Source organism: Xenopus tropicalis, chromosome 1 (genome assembly GCF_000004195.4).
Source record: "Xenopus tropicalis strain Nigerian chromosome 1, UCB_Xtro_10.0, whole genome shotgun sequence".
Lineage (NCBI taxonomy): Eukaryota > Metazoa > Chordata > Amphibia > Anura > Pipidae > Xenopus > Xenopus tropicalis.
In genome coordinates this window covers 126,364,916-126,379,169 of record NC_030677.2, presented here as the reverse complement: position 1 = coordinate 126,379,169, position 14,254 = coordinate 126,364,916, and the positions used below count along the sequence as shown (strand labels likewise).

Genomic DNA, 14,254 nt, shown 5'->3' with positions numbered 1-14,254 from the left:
TACTAGGGACTCTCAAAAGCATATACAGAACTGATTTTCCAAAATAAAATACATCCAACTGAAATATTCTTCAGAAAAGGGACACAATCATAATAAATCCTACTGTTTGTGTCATATTAAAAACAGACATCTCTTCCATTGTTTCCTCAATATTTGAATCTACCATTTGCAAATGATTTTGTTTAACGTTTCCCAGAAATAAAAGATAATGAAGTAAAACCCAAAAGTGCTAAAAAACCAACAGAGAAATGATAACAGGACTGCATAACACTGATATTTTTATTAGAATTCATTTGTAACAAATGGAACTTGTGTCAGCAAAGAACTGATTTTCAGACAGACTTCTTTCGCCACCAATGTAACAAAGTAAGAAAATAAAAAGCACGCTTTTTATCTTGTAAAACATTTATGCGTACTACTAAGTAGAGGTAATTGGATTTTTGAACAAGCCATTTTACAAGTTTATTTTTTCCTCAGTCTATGCATCCAAAATGAAAGCAAAGAACATAATTTTATCATCTTTGTAAAGACACTCCAAGCTTTGATGGCAAAGCCACAAAACAGATGGAAAAGACAGAGTCAGCAGAATTTTGTATCGGTTTTGGAGTATCGGGGCTATAACCCTATAAGCACAACTAAGACTTAGAAACCTCTAGTGCCAAAAGGGTGGAAAAAAATTATCTGAACGATTCTCAACATAAAACAAATTTTGCCTATGTATTGTGTTATTTACACACACACACGCACACGTGATTTTCAAAGCAGTTTTTCCTCTTCTTAAGATGGGTTCAAGTAATAGTATTATAGTATTATTGGGTGTTGAATCAATAGGGCAGTGCATAGTACAAAGATATAGAAAGTGCAATTCTACCCAGAGGGTCTACAACCCAACCATCATCTCCATTATCCAACCATGCAGGTCAAAAAACAAAAAAAAAAAGAGAGAAAAAGAAAACTGAGCTGAAATGAAGTTTTGTACAAATCATGTTTATATATGTTATTTTTTTCCAATATAACTAATTACAAAATTATACATAGCTATACTGATATAGGTAAATAATAGCACCGTACCATTAATGCTTGAAAAATGCATTTTCTGTCATTAATGTTGTCTGCCAATAAAGATGCTTTTTGCAATTAAACAGCACAGCAAGACAAGAAAAAGAAAACGGAATGCACATCAATGATTGGAACATAATTCCCTACATTAAAAAAAAGAATAAAAGTGGGAGTAATGTAAACTTGAAATGGTTTTTCCAACAAAAACAAAAAAGCTTCAATATTTTCATTTTCTTAAAGAATGTGTGTATACAAAAATATGATTTTGCTTATAGATATCAACTGAGATGATTTTACTTTTTACATGATTACATTTGCTTAACCAAAAATAAGCACAATAGTATATTCTGTAGAATTATATGACGACAAAAATAAAACAAGAAGTGCACATTCTTTTATTCTGGTTTTAACACACTTTCTAGAGTCCGAGGTAGCCATCTATTATTATTAGTTATTAGAAAAGTGCTCTGACATTACCACTCATATAGGTTTGTTTTCCCAAAATGCTGCCATGCAGAATGAGATGATGCTGAAAAATAATCTGGTATAATTCTGGCTGCTAAAATAAAATCATCTCTACATTTAAGTACTGTTTTGATAGAGACACCTGATTCAGGAGTCAATATGGCAGGCACTAATAAATGAATTGCAAAATAAAGTTTATTAAAGTGCCTTAAGAAAAATCTATGTTGTAAAATAGAAAGCTTCCAGAATTAAAATGACTTGCATCGAACACATGATGTTAAAAAAAAAAACAGGAGAAATACAGAAATTGCTACTTACATACACTGGAAAAATTAGCTGTCGTATACTCACTGCTATAAATAGATTTACAAAAACTCATAGAACCCCCAAAATAAAAGGTTCCAAACCATACTGAAGTGCTTGGAAGAAAATTTCTAGCCTGCATATTGATATTTTTAGTTTTTCTCCCCAAGAAAGCAAATCTTAACAAACAGATTTTGAATGGAGATAAACTGAAGCTTGAAATGTTGAGAAAGCAGTAAATATAAGGCATAAGGCACTCTAAATACAAAAACAAAAAATTAAAAATCAGCATTTAATTGCTGTGACAAAACTAATTTCATTAAGCAGAGCAGTAACTTTTTGGCTTTGCCCTTATTTTTTTTACATATCATACAACTGACATTTTTGATCATATCTCATAGATTATAAATGTTGTAAATGATTTGATATAATTGCAATGAAAATCTTTGATATATTACAATATTTTCCTCCATTACACCGATCAGCCTTGCATGCACATATCCTGTATACTATACAAGATGACTGATTATTGCACTAAAGTGTTACAAAGATTGTAGTGCAGTGGAAGCCTTTACAATGTATGTAGATTGGTGAATATGTGGCAAATTTCGGGGGTGAACCTAGAATATCACTGATGTGCATTCCTTCATTCGTTATAAAAACAAAAGATTGAAGATTTTGTAATTTTTTTGAAAAGTAGTAATGATATGATACTTTAGACTCTAAACCACAATGATTAACTCAAAAAACAAATCAATCTGTGGAAGAGCTGATATACAGTTTATGTATGAATATATATATATTTTATGTGTTCTTGCAGCAGCTTTATACTTTGCGCTTCCCTGTTGATTCCAAACAGAACATGAAAAAAGCTTGTCTTGAATGCTTTGCAAATAATATGACTTAAAAAAAAATGGGAATATGACGTTGTAAAAGAAGTATGAGATAAAAAATATGACACTTTATAAGTCAAAATGCACACATATGTGCAAATCTTTCAATAGTTTTTATATTTCTAATTAGGGATATTACATATAACAGTTCTACCGCATAAAAAAAATACAGTTCTGGATCAAAAATCAACAATTATGCAATGTTTTATTCACTTTCTTTATAAATTTTTGTTAAAAAAAAGGAAAATAAAGTTTACACCGTTAATAATGAAGCACAGGTCAGCAGTATCTTTACAATACTAAAAAACTAAATAAATGACTTTGTTTTTCAACATTTCCCACCCATTTCTTTTACTAATGTGTTATGGTCAATATGGATAGAAGGGCTGATGTCGAAGCAAAGATTCCATTTGTCTAAGAAGCCAGAAGTAGGCTCAATAAACATCTTGCACTGAGCTGTTGTATTCCTAAGATTTGTCTTTGAACAATCATGCAATCCCAGACAAGTTCATGGTTCTTTGCGATTTCCTCTTCCTCCCTTTAATGCCAACTGGTTCTGGATTATTCACAGAGAAATTATCCCTTCAGATGCCATCCCAGTGAGGGTTATTTATTTTTTTATGTTAGGTATTAAAGTGTGAATTCTTGGTCCACCCAGAAAATGTCTTTTATTTTTATAATATTCCAATTATTGTAATTGGTCTTTAGCTAGGAGTTAAGAAGTACATCCCAAGCACACTGTATGGCTCAGAAGAGGCTCTCTGGATCTTGAAGGGCCTGCAGGTAAATTTCTGGATGGGCCAGAAGTTCTACGTTGCATAGTGATCAAAGCTGCCCAAATATTCAAGTCCTGCTCGGTAGCAGAACTGATATTGATCCTAAACATGGAAAGAAAGAGAATGGTAAACTCAGTGTTAATGTATACAAACCGAATAACATACTATATACTTTGTTATTAATATTTAGTATTAGCACATGGACTGCACTGCTCAAATTTATTTGACACCATAGTAAACTTAGCTATATGTTGAATATTAGGGGGTGATTTATCAGCGTTCGAGTTTGATTTTAGTGCTACAACTCGCACAATTTTAATTATTGCTCAAAAATTCGAATGTCTGATATTTATTAAGGTAAAACAATCCAACAACTTGATGTAAAATGACGGCATTTAAAAGCTTGCGAGTTCATGTAAAAATCAATTGGAGGTGTCCTAGGCAAAGTCAAGCCATATAGAGATTTTCGAGTCTTGCAAAAAATGCAATAAAAAAAGAAATACTAACATCAAAGATCATAGTTAAAATTAACACTTAAACTATCAGTTATTTTGTACCTTAATTTCAAGGCATTTTACAAATCTATGCCTTAAATAGGCTTCTGAATGAAATTGCATCAGTATCTATTGAAACATTAAAACCAATAACTGTTCCAAAGACCTATCATAGGCATATGTAGTGTATGTTCCCTCACCTCTGTCTGTACCACTGCAGGCCGTTGCGTTCTCAACATTTTGACAGTCTGGAAGATATCTACAACACCCTCATATCTCATACGTTCTAATACTATACTCAGAGTTATGAAAACTCCTGTTCTTCCAACGCCAGCACTGTGTAAAAAAAAAAAAAAAAGTTCATGGTTAATATGATGTACTACTGAGCAGTATGACTGAGAACAAGTCACACAAAGTCATTCTGACACTAACACTTCATAAACAGGCTTTTAATAGGTAATTTCTGTATCCCACAGTAATTCTATTTATAGAGAGATTGTTACGGGGCTGTTCTGACATGTAACCGTTAAGAATGTTGGCATCATATAAAGAAAAATAATAAAAGAAGTTTATTTGGGGATTTAGGCTATTCTTTACCATTTAAAAAAAATAACAGAATATCTCCAAACTGAGGTTGAGAGCCCTCAGGCTGAATATCAACAAAGTACAAGTTTCAATAATGTTTCGCAAATATTTATTATTCAGGGACTAGAGCTAACACAACAGATAACAAAAACTGCTCGTACAGGTTTAGGAAATGTTAGTCAGAATGTTCAGGACCTGAGGTGTTCCAGATTAGTGGTCTTTCCGTAATTTGGATCTCCATGCTTTGTCTGCTAAAAATTACGTTTAATTTAATAACCCCAATAGGATTATTCTGCCACCAACATGGATTCATGCAGCTCTGTTACCATCAAGTACAAACTACTGTTTTATTATGACAAAGAAAAAGAATACATGTTTTAAAAGTGTGAATTATTTGTATAAAATGGAGTCTATGGGAGATGATCTCCCCATAATTTAGGCATTTCTGGAAATGGATTTACAGATTATGGAGCCCATACATATACTTTCTTGGCAAATGCATCTTAACAGTGCATAATAATATAGCATGATATTTTGCTTATACCTTTACATAATATACAAGTAAAAAGTTAATTGGACTTAAAACTTAGTTTATATATAACCTTCTAGTGAATAAATTATACAAGACACAATTGGATTGGATTATATATTCACAAATCAAGGTACTGTATATATGTATATATTTATATTATATGCACAGATTGTTATATTTTTAAAGCAATCATTCCATACAAATAACTATATTGTCCCCTTGGGAAATAGACAATACTTTGAAAATATGAATTTGTCCCACAGCCTCCAGAAGAACGGTCTTGGTTTATGAATCCAAAGCAGTGAATAGGGTAGAACAGATTTCCCTGTCTCCACACTTGGTTTGACCTTAAACTGTTCTTTAACAACCCATGCAATTTGCAAATGGAATATCAAGCTTGCACAAAGTGGCAACTGGCAGATAATGCTCTCTTGATGGTCCACTCTAAGGTTCATAAGTTCAGTTAAATATTATTATATTCTTCATTAGGTCTGAGAGGTTTCATTTTGTGACAATTTGATATATTAAATAATGTAAACCCTACTGAATCTTTAGGTACTGCCCATTATTATGGGCTGATATATTTGGTGTTTTATATTTCTTAGAAGAAAGTGCTGTAAAAGTTAGGAAAAGATAAACATATATGTCTGATGTAGATACACATGGATGTGTGCAGCCAAGAATGCTTGTCATATATTATACTGGAAGATAAGACATTTTAATCTCATATATTTTATCTAAAAATAATATTATACTACATAACTGTTAATAAGAATTATTTACCTGCAATGAACAGAGATTGGCCCATCCTGACCAAATTGTTCCTTTGTTTTATGTACTTGCCCAATAAAGTCAATAAATCCTTCTCCAGACTTTGGCACTCCTTGCTCTGGCCAGTCAGTAAACTGAAACTGTCGCACTGTTCGTGACTGGCCATCCTAAAAAATAATGATATGAAGATTAGTAAAAACCTATGGTACAACAGGAAAGTCATCAGTAAACCAACAATTATGGGTGTTCATTTTCCGTGTTAGGAAAATGAAAGCAGAAAAAAAAAGGCAAACTGAGCTTAAAATCAAATAGTATTTAGAATAGAATTTGAATTCAGTATTGCATTATTATATGTTTTATGTCCTTATATGTATATGTCCTACCACATCTTGTAGTAGACATGCCATCTGCCATTTATCTTTGATTCTAACTGGCAATAATAATTTTTCTAAAGGAAATCTAAACTAAAAGTGAAATCTTATTACCTACTTGTTAAATTCTGTTGTTAAGCTGTTGAGTCCAAGATAACATAACATGTCATTAGGTTTACACAATGTCTATTTAGAATTTTTATCCCAAGTAAAACAAATTGTAAACAAGTGAAGAAAACTGTTTTGCCAGCATTTCGCAAAATGATCTATAATTTTTTTTTTTTAAAAGAATGAAACAGTTTTTGGGTTCAATAATCACTCATTTGTCTCTGCAGCATTTGGAACCAAACACTTGTGCACAAAAGGTAGGGTAAAATACTGCCAATGTATTTGCCAGTAAACATGTAACTACTTGTTGTTCCACCCCAATTTCCTATTCGCAGGTCAGTCCTCTAGTCTACAGAAGCCCAATCTATCCTGTGCCGCCCCTTCAAGTCATTACCCCACCCCCTTTACAGGTGTCACACAATAACTGTGCTCATTTTGTGCCATAAACTGACCAGCCCCTACCTCCCCTATACCCTGGCGGGTATTATTCCTAGTAAAAGGTGGCAATCCTAATAGTAAGGAACCATGTTTATTGAGTTAGGGTAAAACATGGGAATGTAGCAAAGAACAAGGTACTGTATTGTACTGTAGTGGCAAAACCCACTGCAACAAAACTGCATTCAACTTTCCTTATTCAGCATTCTGCTTCCATCTAAATTATAGACTGCAAGAAGCTAGATAAATTTGGTCTCACATTACCACACCTAAGGACAAAATGATATGGTTGTGAAAAGACAATCTAAATGCAGCAGTTGAGCCCAAAGACACAAAGGTGAAGAAAGACGGCTCACTAAAAGGTTAGCAAGGCAATGCATATTATGGCATGTTGATGTTCCACACATTATATAGATGTCTGTTTTGGATACATCTTCAAGAGGAAAGAAATATTATGAAAAAATTCCCTTTTATATATATAAATATATATATATATATATATATATATATATATCTATATATATATAAATATATATATATATATATATATACACAAATGCAGTAGAAGCAGAGAAAGACAAGCAGTGTTGGGAGAGAAGAGCACCTTTGCATATTCTCATGTTCAGTTCCCAGTTTTCCACATAAAAAAAGATTCAAACTGACCTGTTCTAGATTGTATCCTGAAAAAATGGTTGTAAATATGTAACCGAAAAATGCATTTGCTAGGGAATATTCTAGCTCAAAGTGAAATTAACTCCACAAAAGATTCTACCATACCCACCTGGCTTATTAGTAAGGGCATGTATAGGTGTGGTGCCTCTAACAAGTTCTTATCTATTTGTATAAAAAACATTTATATACACAGTGTGCAATTTATTTGCTGACTTGCAGCGAGTGTTGCAAACAACATGTTGGCCAAACAGTACGAATAATAAAGGAATGCATGAGAGAACACTTGTTAGACATTAAGGGTAACAAAAAAGATGAATGTTTCTGATCATTTTGCAACTGATGTTAACTACTTTCCTATAATAGGGATAGAAAGGGTCAGTTTGGGTACTAGAGATGGTGTATTTCCTTCTTGCTATGTAAAAAAGAAGTGAAATGGATTTGTACCTTAAGGATAAGACAGCCTCAAGGCTTAACTTATGAGTTTGATGATTATTCCTGTCATTTGTTGTATTTGTTCTATTGTTCCTATCGCTCACATTTTATTGGTTAATTTGGAATTTACTCTGATTGGTGAGTTTGGGGTATATGTGCTTGTATCAGAAACTGTTCTATGATTAAGTGCTTCATGTACGAAATGCTTAAGGCTATGTCTTTTGTTGGCCATTAATAATGTCTGCATTTCTTTTACACAAGGCTGTCAATGGGATCCATGAGTGCCTGCTATTTAAGTTGTAGTATGATCCTTCTTATACTGTAGGTCTGGGGCATGTGCACCTGTACCCCACATATACCTTGGAGAGATATACTTGTACACTTATGGGATTATACACTAAAATGCTTTAAATGAAATTTAAGAAGAATAGTTAGTTGTATTCTGCTTGGGTGAGGTAATGCTTTCAATCTATCCATTTCTGCAGTGATCTTACTGGCAAGTCTGGGGTTAATAGAATGGTCACTGCCCATTTCTGCAGTGATCTTACTGTCAAGTCTGAGATTAACAAAGTGCTCATTGGCCATTTCTGCAGTGATCTTACTGGCATGTTTGGTGTTAATGGGATTCTCATGGCCATTTCTGTACTGATATTACTCAAATGCCTAGGGTTATTGGAGTGCTCATTGGCATATTTATGAAGTTATTTTACTGGCAGTTCTGTAGTTAATATAGTACTTATTGGTTATTTCAGCAGTGATCTTACTGCCATAAAATGCAGGTGCCACAATATGTCATGAAATGGTGGTGGTCACTGTGTCTGTCTCCTGTTGCACTTTGTGCTTCTGATGCTGCCATTTAAAAAATAAATAAAAAATGGGCAAAGTATTTAAGGCGTGGCCACAAACACATCATTATTCCTGTCTTTCTATTTTTTCTAAGTGTTGGGAGGTATGCATCTGCCAGCCAGAGTGGGCTTTATTAGTCCTCTTAGGGGGCCCCCATCATGTTTGTCTGCAGCGGGACAACCTGAACTCCACATTTACACCACTGCATAAAATGTACATAAAACTTTACATGGGTGCAAATATTTGATTATAAAATACACTTTGCTGAACATGCCTCAATCTGATTTATTTGACATTAGACAGAATTATGTAGATGAACTACAAAATTCAAAATGTCCTTATATTCCCCCAGATGGTACTGCTTTCACGCCAGCTGTAAAATATTCTAGCTAAACTATACATTGCAAGTGTGATATATCATTGTAGTAGTTAAGGGCAAATAGTAATATACAATTTTAGCTGTAACAAAATGTAGTGATATTTTCTGGCAAAAATAAAACATATTAATAATACAGAAACTTATGGCTGCTGTCTTTGATTTGTGAATTAGAATCAGTCTGCCATTCTGTTTGTAATTATAAATTAGTCATTTGGCATATGTTGCAGATTTTTCAATACATGAGAAGTATAACATTTTGAAGCTACTCATGTTTCATTCTAACCTATAATGACTTTGTTAAATGAAGATAAATAATGTATAACTTTTGCCCCAACACTGAACCGTTCCGTAAACTAAATGTTTCACAACCTGTTTATAACCACATTCCGAAATGCCAGTGCTAAGCTCTTTCGCTCAACCGAATCATTATGTTGCAGAAATTATTGAGCAATGTGTTAAAATTAAGACAATGCATAATATCGACGGGAGCTGGTACAGAACCCCAAATATACTCTGTGGCATTTCTAGCCTACTTCTTTATTAAGCATTAGTTTCCTTTAAGCTAAAAATAGTTTTTTTTAGCATTTTTTTTAAAGCTATTGTTTTTATAGCACTCATCTATGATGCTCAACGTATCACAAGGTTTTCAGGCACAAATAAAACTTGGTAATTTTGATGATAGTGACCTGAATATAATTATTACATCTTATTGGGCTAGATAATCTATGCCTCACTTCATGAAAGCACAGCGCTAAGCATTGTGTCAGCAAGACAGTGGCAACTCTGTCCCTTCATATCAATTCAAATCAAACTACTTATATTACTAAGGATAGATACAACATTATGAAATGTCAGAGACATTTACTTTGTAGGGAAGACAAATAAATACATATTTGTACCTTGCTTCATGATATATAGAGCTCTATGCATATACTGCTCCCTATAAATAAAGTTACATCACACGAAAAGCAAAAAAAAAAAGCTAATTTATGAACACTCGGCAGATTTCTACCTAGGCAGTAACATATGGCAACCAAACAGGTTTTTGCTTTTATTGTTCTACCTGCAGCAGGTTGAAAAATGCTAACTACAAATTGCTTGCTGTGGGTTATTGTCCAGTGTTTATAAATGAGCTCTAGTGTTTTAAAAGTGTCATTGCCAACCTCCTGCAGTTGTGTGATGAACTCACTTGTTTAGTCAATATTACAAAACTATATCATTTCTCTAGATATGGTATATAGGAAATAAACTGTACCATTAGGGAGTATACTAACAGTAATATGTTGACTTCATACTTTATTTTTTCAACATTACCTTGGTATAAGACGATTATGTTGATTGTTTATAAAGTAGACTAAGCATTAAAATGGAAGGGAGCATTTGCATCCTTTTTAAGACACACATTAATCAAAGGCATGGATGGGGAGAAATTAGCTTTTAAATAAAAGTGAGTTTGAACAATAATAGCTATTTTCTCCGTGATTGATTTATTTGTATGCTCTTTAACACAGATGTGAAAAGCCAATGTAATTTATTTACTTGAAAACCATTTTCTACTTTAGATACCATGAAGTAAATTAATGCCTAAATCAATATTATGTCTTTATTAACCTGATGTGACACCCGATGTTTACAGGAACTCCAAATACAGGTCAGGGTCAAGCAGGGTGAAGGAGAGTTACGGGTACTGTCACAAGAAGCTTAAATTGCTTAAAACTAAGGGAAGATACGCTAGGTCTCAGATCAATTCTGCTAGGAGAAATGACAGTTGGAATATTGTACTTAAGGTAGTAACGTCATGTCCCACAAACACGAAGAGCATTTTAAATTTTAGTTCAATTGGTATTTAATGAACAAATTACATTAAGCCCACAATATTCTATAAATCCTTAAAAAACAGAGATGGGCTTAACATTGTAGGAACAAAAATCATCACTCTTTGGGAATACGAAGGAGCCGTCTCACAGTAATAGCTTTACTTCAATAAGTAGGTATAACATGAGCTATTTAAACAGGGCTTGTAATGAAACTTTATTCTAACTATTCTTTTTCTTTATTAGTTTCAAACTGAACTAAAAAAAATTGGAATCTTTTTTGGTCTTTCAAAAAATGAAAAACAGCCAAACCATTAAAGATTCCAACAACATTTGGGGGCACATTTACTTAACAATTTAGATATATATTCGTATTTTTTCCAAATGATAGAACATTTCAGAATGTATGCGAAAAGTTTGTTAAAAATTTTTTTTCGTGGTTTACGGTAAATTGTAGTTGTAGTTTGCGCAAGGAATACGAACATTTCGGAATTTGTTTATACTTTGGTTACACTTTTATTGGGACTATCTTTTTGCCAGGTTTGATCTGTCGAGTGCCATTGAGTCCTATGGAAGGCTTCCAAAGCCAGACATGAAAGGTATCAAAGCCAAAAAAGGTTTTTGCGGGCGTTAACAAACTTTTTGGCACAAAAATTTTGTGACTTTTGGGACGCAATTGCAATATCTCCGTACAGAAATTATCATGGTTACTTTGAAATTATACCATATCGTGTTTCAAGCCCAGAAAAAAACAAATTTTAGTCAATTTTGGTCACAAGGTTGCATATCTTTGTGAGATGCCAATTAAATAAATTCTCACATGAACTCAGTTCTTCCCTATCTATCAGTTTTTGAGGCAAATAAAAATGGTAAGAATTATCTACCACCCTCAAGGCTATGAGATGCAGTAAAGTACAGGTATCGGACCCCTTATCCAGAAACCCATTATCCAGAAAGCTCCGAATTACGGAAAGCCTGTCTCCCATAGACTCCATTATAATCAAATAATTAGGATTTTTAAAATTGATTTTCTTTTTCTCTGTAATAATAAAACTGTACCTTGTATTTGATCCCAACTAAGATATAATTAATCCTTATTGGATACAAAACAATCCAATTGGATTTAATTAATGTTTTATTGATTTTTTAGTAGACTTAAGGTATGAAGCTCTAAATTACGGAAAGGCCCCTTATCCGGAATACCCTTGGTCACGAGCATTCTGGATAACGGGTCCTATACCTGTACAACGTGCCCAGTCACTAACTGTACAGCATGTTTGCCAATGTACATACAGAACAGGTGGTAAAGCAGGCATATTTTAAATATTAAATATTTACACTACAACACATTTCTGATTTACTGATTTCAATTATAAAAGCTCAGTTGTTTTCAGTTTATGGCATTTTGCACAATACACCCATATAAATATTGTGCAGTCCAAACTGCTGCATGAATAGTAAAACGTGCTTAATATGAAGAAGGCTATTGCTACATTACATTACGAGGAAAGGATATGATCAACAAATAAGACACATAAAAAAAAATGTCGCTATTAACAGTAATGGCTGGGCATGACTCTTAAAAGAATAAAATGTGAATTCTACAAAAAAAAACCAATAGTAGAGCCAAAAGTGGAATTATAATGTGCAGAGCTTGTAAATCTATTCTTTGAGAATGCTAGCTGCTCTGCTGTTTTTAAATAACACCATATTAACCTTTCCAGATCACACAACCCGGAGACCTTACAAAACTGAAACATATTGAAGGATTGAGTGATGAAAAATCTATGAGCAGATAAGTGCAAAAAAAATAAGAAAAGGTATCCAATCATCTGAAACCTACAGGAATCAACATACTCACATTCCAATTTTTGCTGCACAGATGTGGAATTTGAAATTCAGCCAGCATTTATATTTTAATGAGGCAGACACAGTTACTGCACCAGTTGGCCAAAAAGTGCAGTGCATTTTGCCTGTTGTGCAATGTACCATTCTGTGATGCCCATACATTTGTATTAAGCATCATCACAGGTTTTATTACAGCAATCCTAGCTAAATCTCTATGGCAGTACATGTGTTACATCCACAGAACAAATGTTATAATCATTTGTTTGACTGTCTGTCAAAACTGAGACATTTCAGCACAAAACAAACACTAAAAATAATAAATATAGGGCCCGATTCACTAAAGTCCGAAATAAGGAGTGCTATTTATAGCATGCGTTAAAAATCTTATCACTTCTTATTTTTCGCTCGATTCACTAAAAGGACACTTGTCATAATTAAGAAGTGATGTTCTTGGCGTTATTTATCTTGCGACGACATATTTTCAAGCAATATATTACGCAGCGCACAACATATTACGCAGCGTGCGATATTTTATGCAGAGCGCAATATATTACCCACGTAACCATTACTTTCTGAAGACTACCGTTCTGAAAATTTTGCGCTCTGCGTAAAATATCGCGTGCTGCGTAATATGTTGTGCGCTGCGTAATATATTGCTTGAAAATATGTCGTCACAAGATAAATAACGCCAAGAACATCGCTTCTTAATTATGACAAGTGTCCTTTTAGTGAATCGAGCGAAAAATAAGAAGTGATAAGATTTTTAACGCATGCTATAAATAGCACTCCTTATTTCGGACTTTAGTGAATCGGGCCCATAGTGTCATGCAACTCTCACAACAATGTATTTAACTGCACATCATAATGGTGATACAGTGCAATGTGTTAAATCTCCCTAGGAGATTAAGGGGCAGATTTATCAAAATATGAGTTTAGAGTTCACTAAAGAAAATTCTCCCACATTATATTTATTCCTAATGGATTTTTAGAAGTGTATGGTGAACTCCAACTTTTAATTTTTAAAAAAAATGCTTTTAAAAATCCCATAAGAATAAACAGAAAGTGGGTGAATTTTTCTGTGATGAGCTCAACTCTCACATGTTGATAAATTTGCCCCTTCTTATCCTTCTAATATAAAGTAGGGGCTGCGTTATTTCTAATAATACACATGTTTCAGTGAGTCATGTGATATCACTGCATTAATTATAACTGATGACAATTGCATTAGAGTTTATTTATGGCTCATGTATATTGGATAGTGCTATTATATGTAAGCTATAAATCACTACTCTCTTTCATTTCTAAATTCCTCCTTTTCTTGTATTTTGAATTCATGAAGAGAGATCATTTTTCATAATATCTTTATAAATGCATTTATTTTCTGCTCTCTTGCATTTACAGCTATTATACGCAAAGGTAAAAGGGGTATTTTTTTTATTATTGAAGTCCATTCATGGAGAAACACAGGGAT

General features: G+C 33.3%; 1 protein-coding gene across 47 annotated transcripts in view; it reads right to left on the bottom strand.

Annotated features, from left to right (window-relative positions):
• Positions 1-261: 261 nt before the first annotated feature.
• The window catches only part of ptprd (protein tyrosine phosphatase receptor type D), a 909,395-nt gene continuing 895,402 nt past the window's right edge, over positions 262-14,254 (bottom strand). For 41 of the 47 annotated variants that reach the window (XM_031895508.1, XM_031895475.1, XM_031895521.1 and 38 more), the window contains 3 exons: positions 5,891-6,045; positions 4,191-4,326; positions 3,392-3,598 (listed from right to left, as the gene is read on the bottom strand). In XM_031895508.1, the coding sequence (XP_031751368.1) occupies positions 3,530-3,598; positions 4,191-4,326; positions 5,891-6,045 (360 nt within the window). In that variant the 3' untranslated portion in view covers positions 3,392-3,529. Of the gene's footprint in view, positions 3,599-4,190; positions 4,327-5,890; positions 6,046-14,254 lie in introns of all 47 variants that reach the window. The other 6 variants (XM_031895469.1, XM_031895576.1, XM_031895588.1 and 3 more) reach the window with 2 other exon arrangements.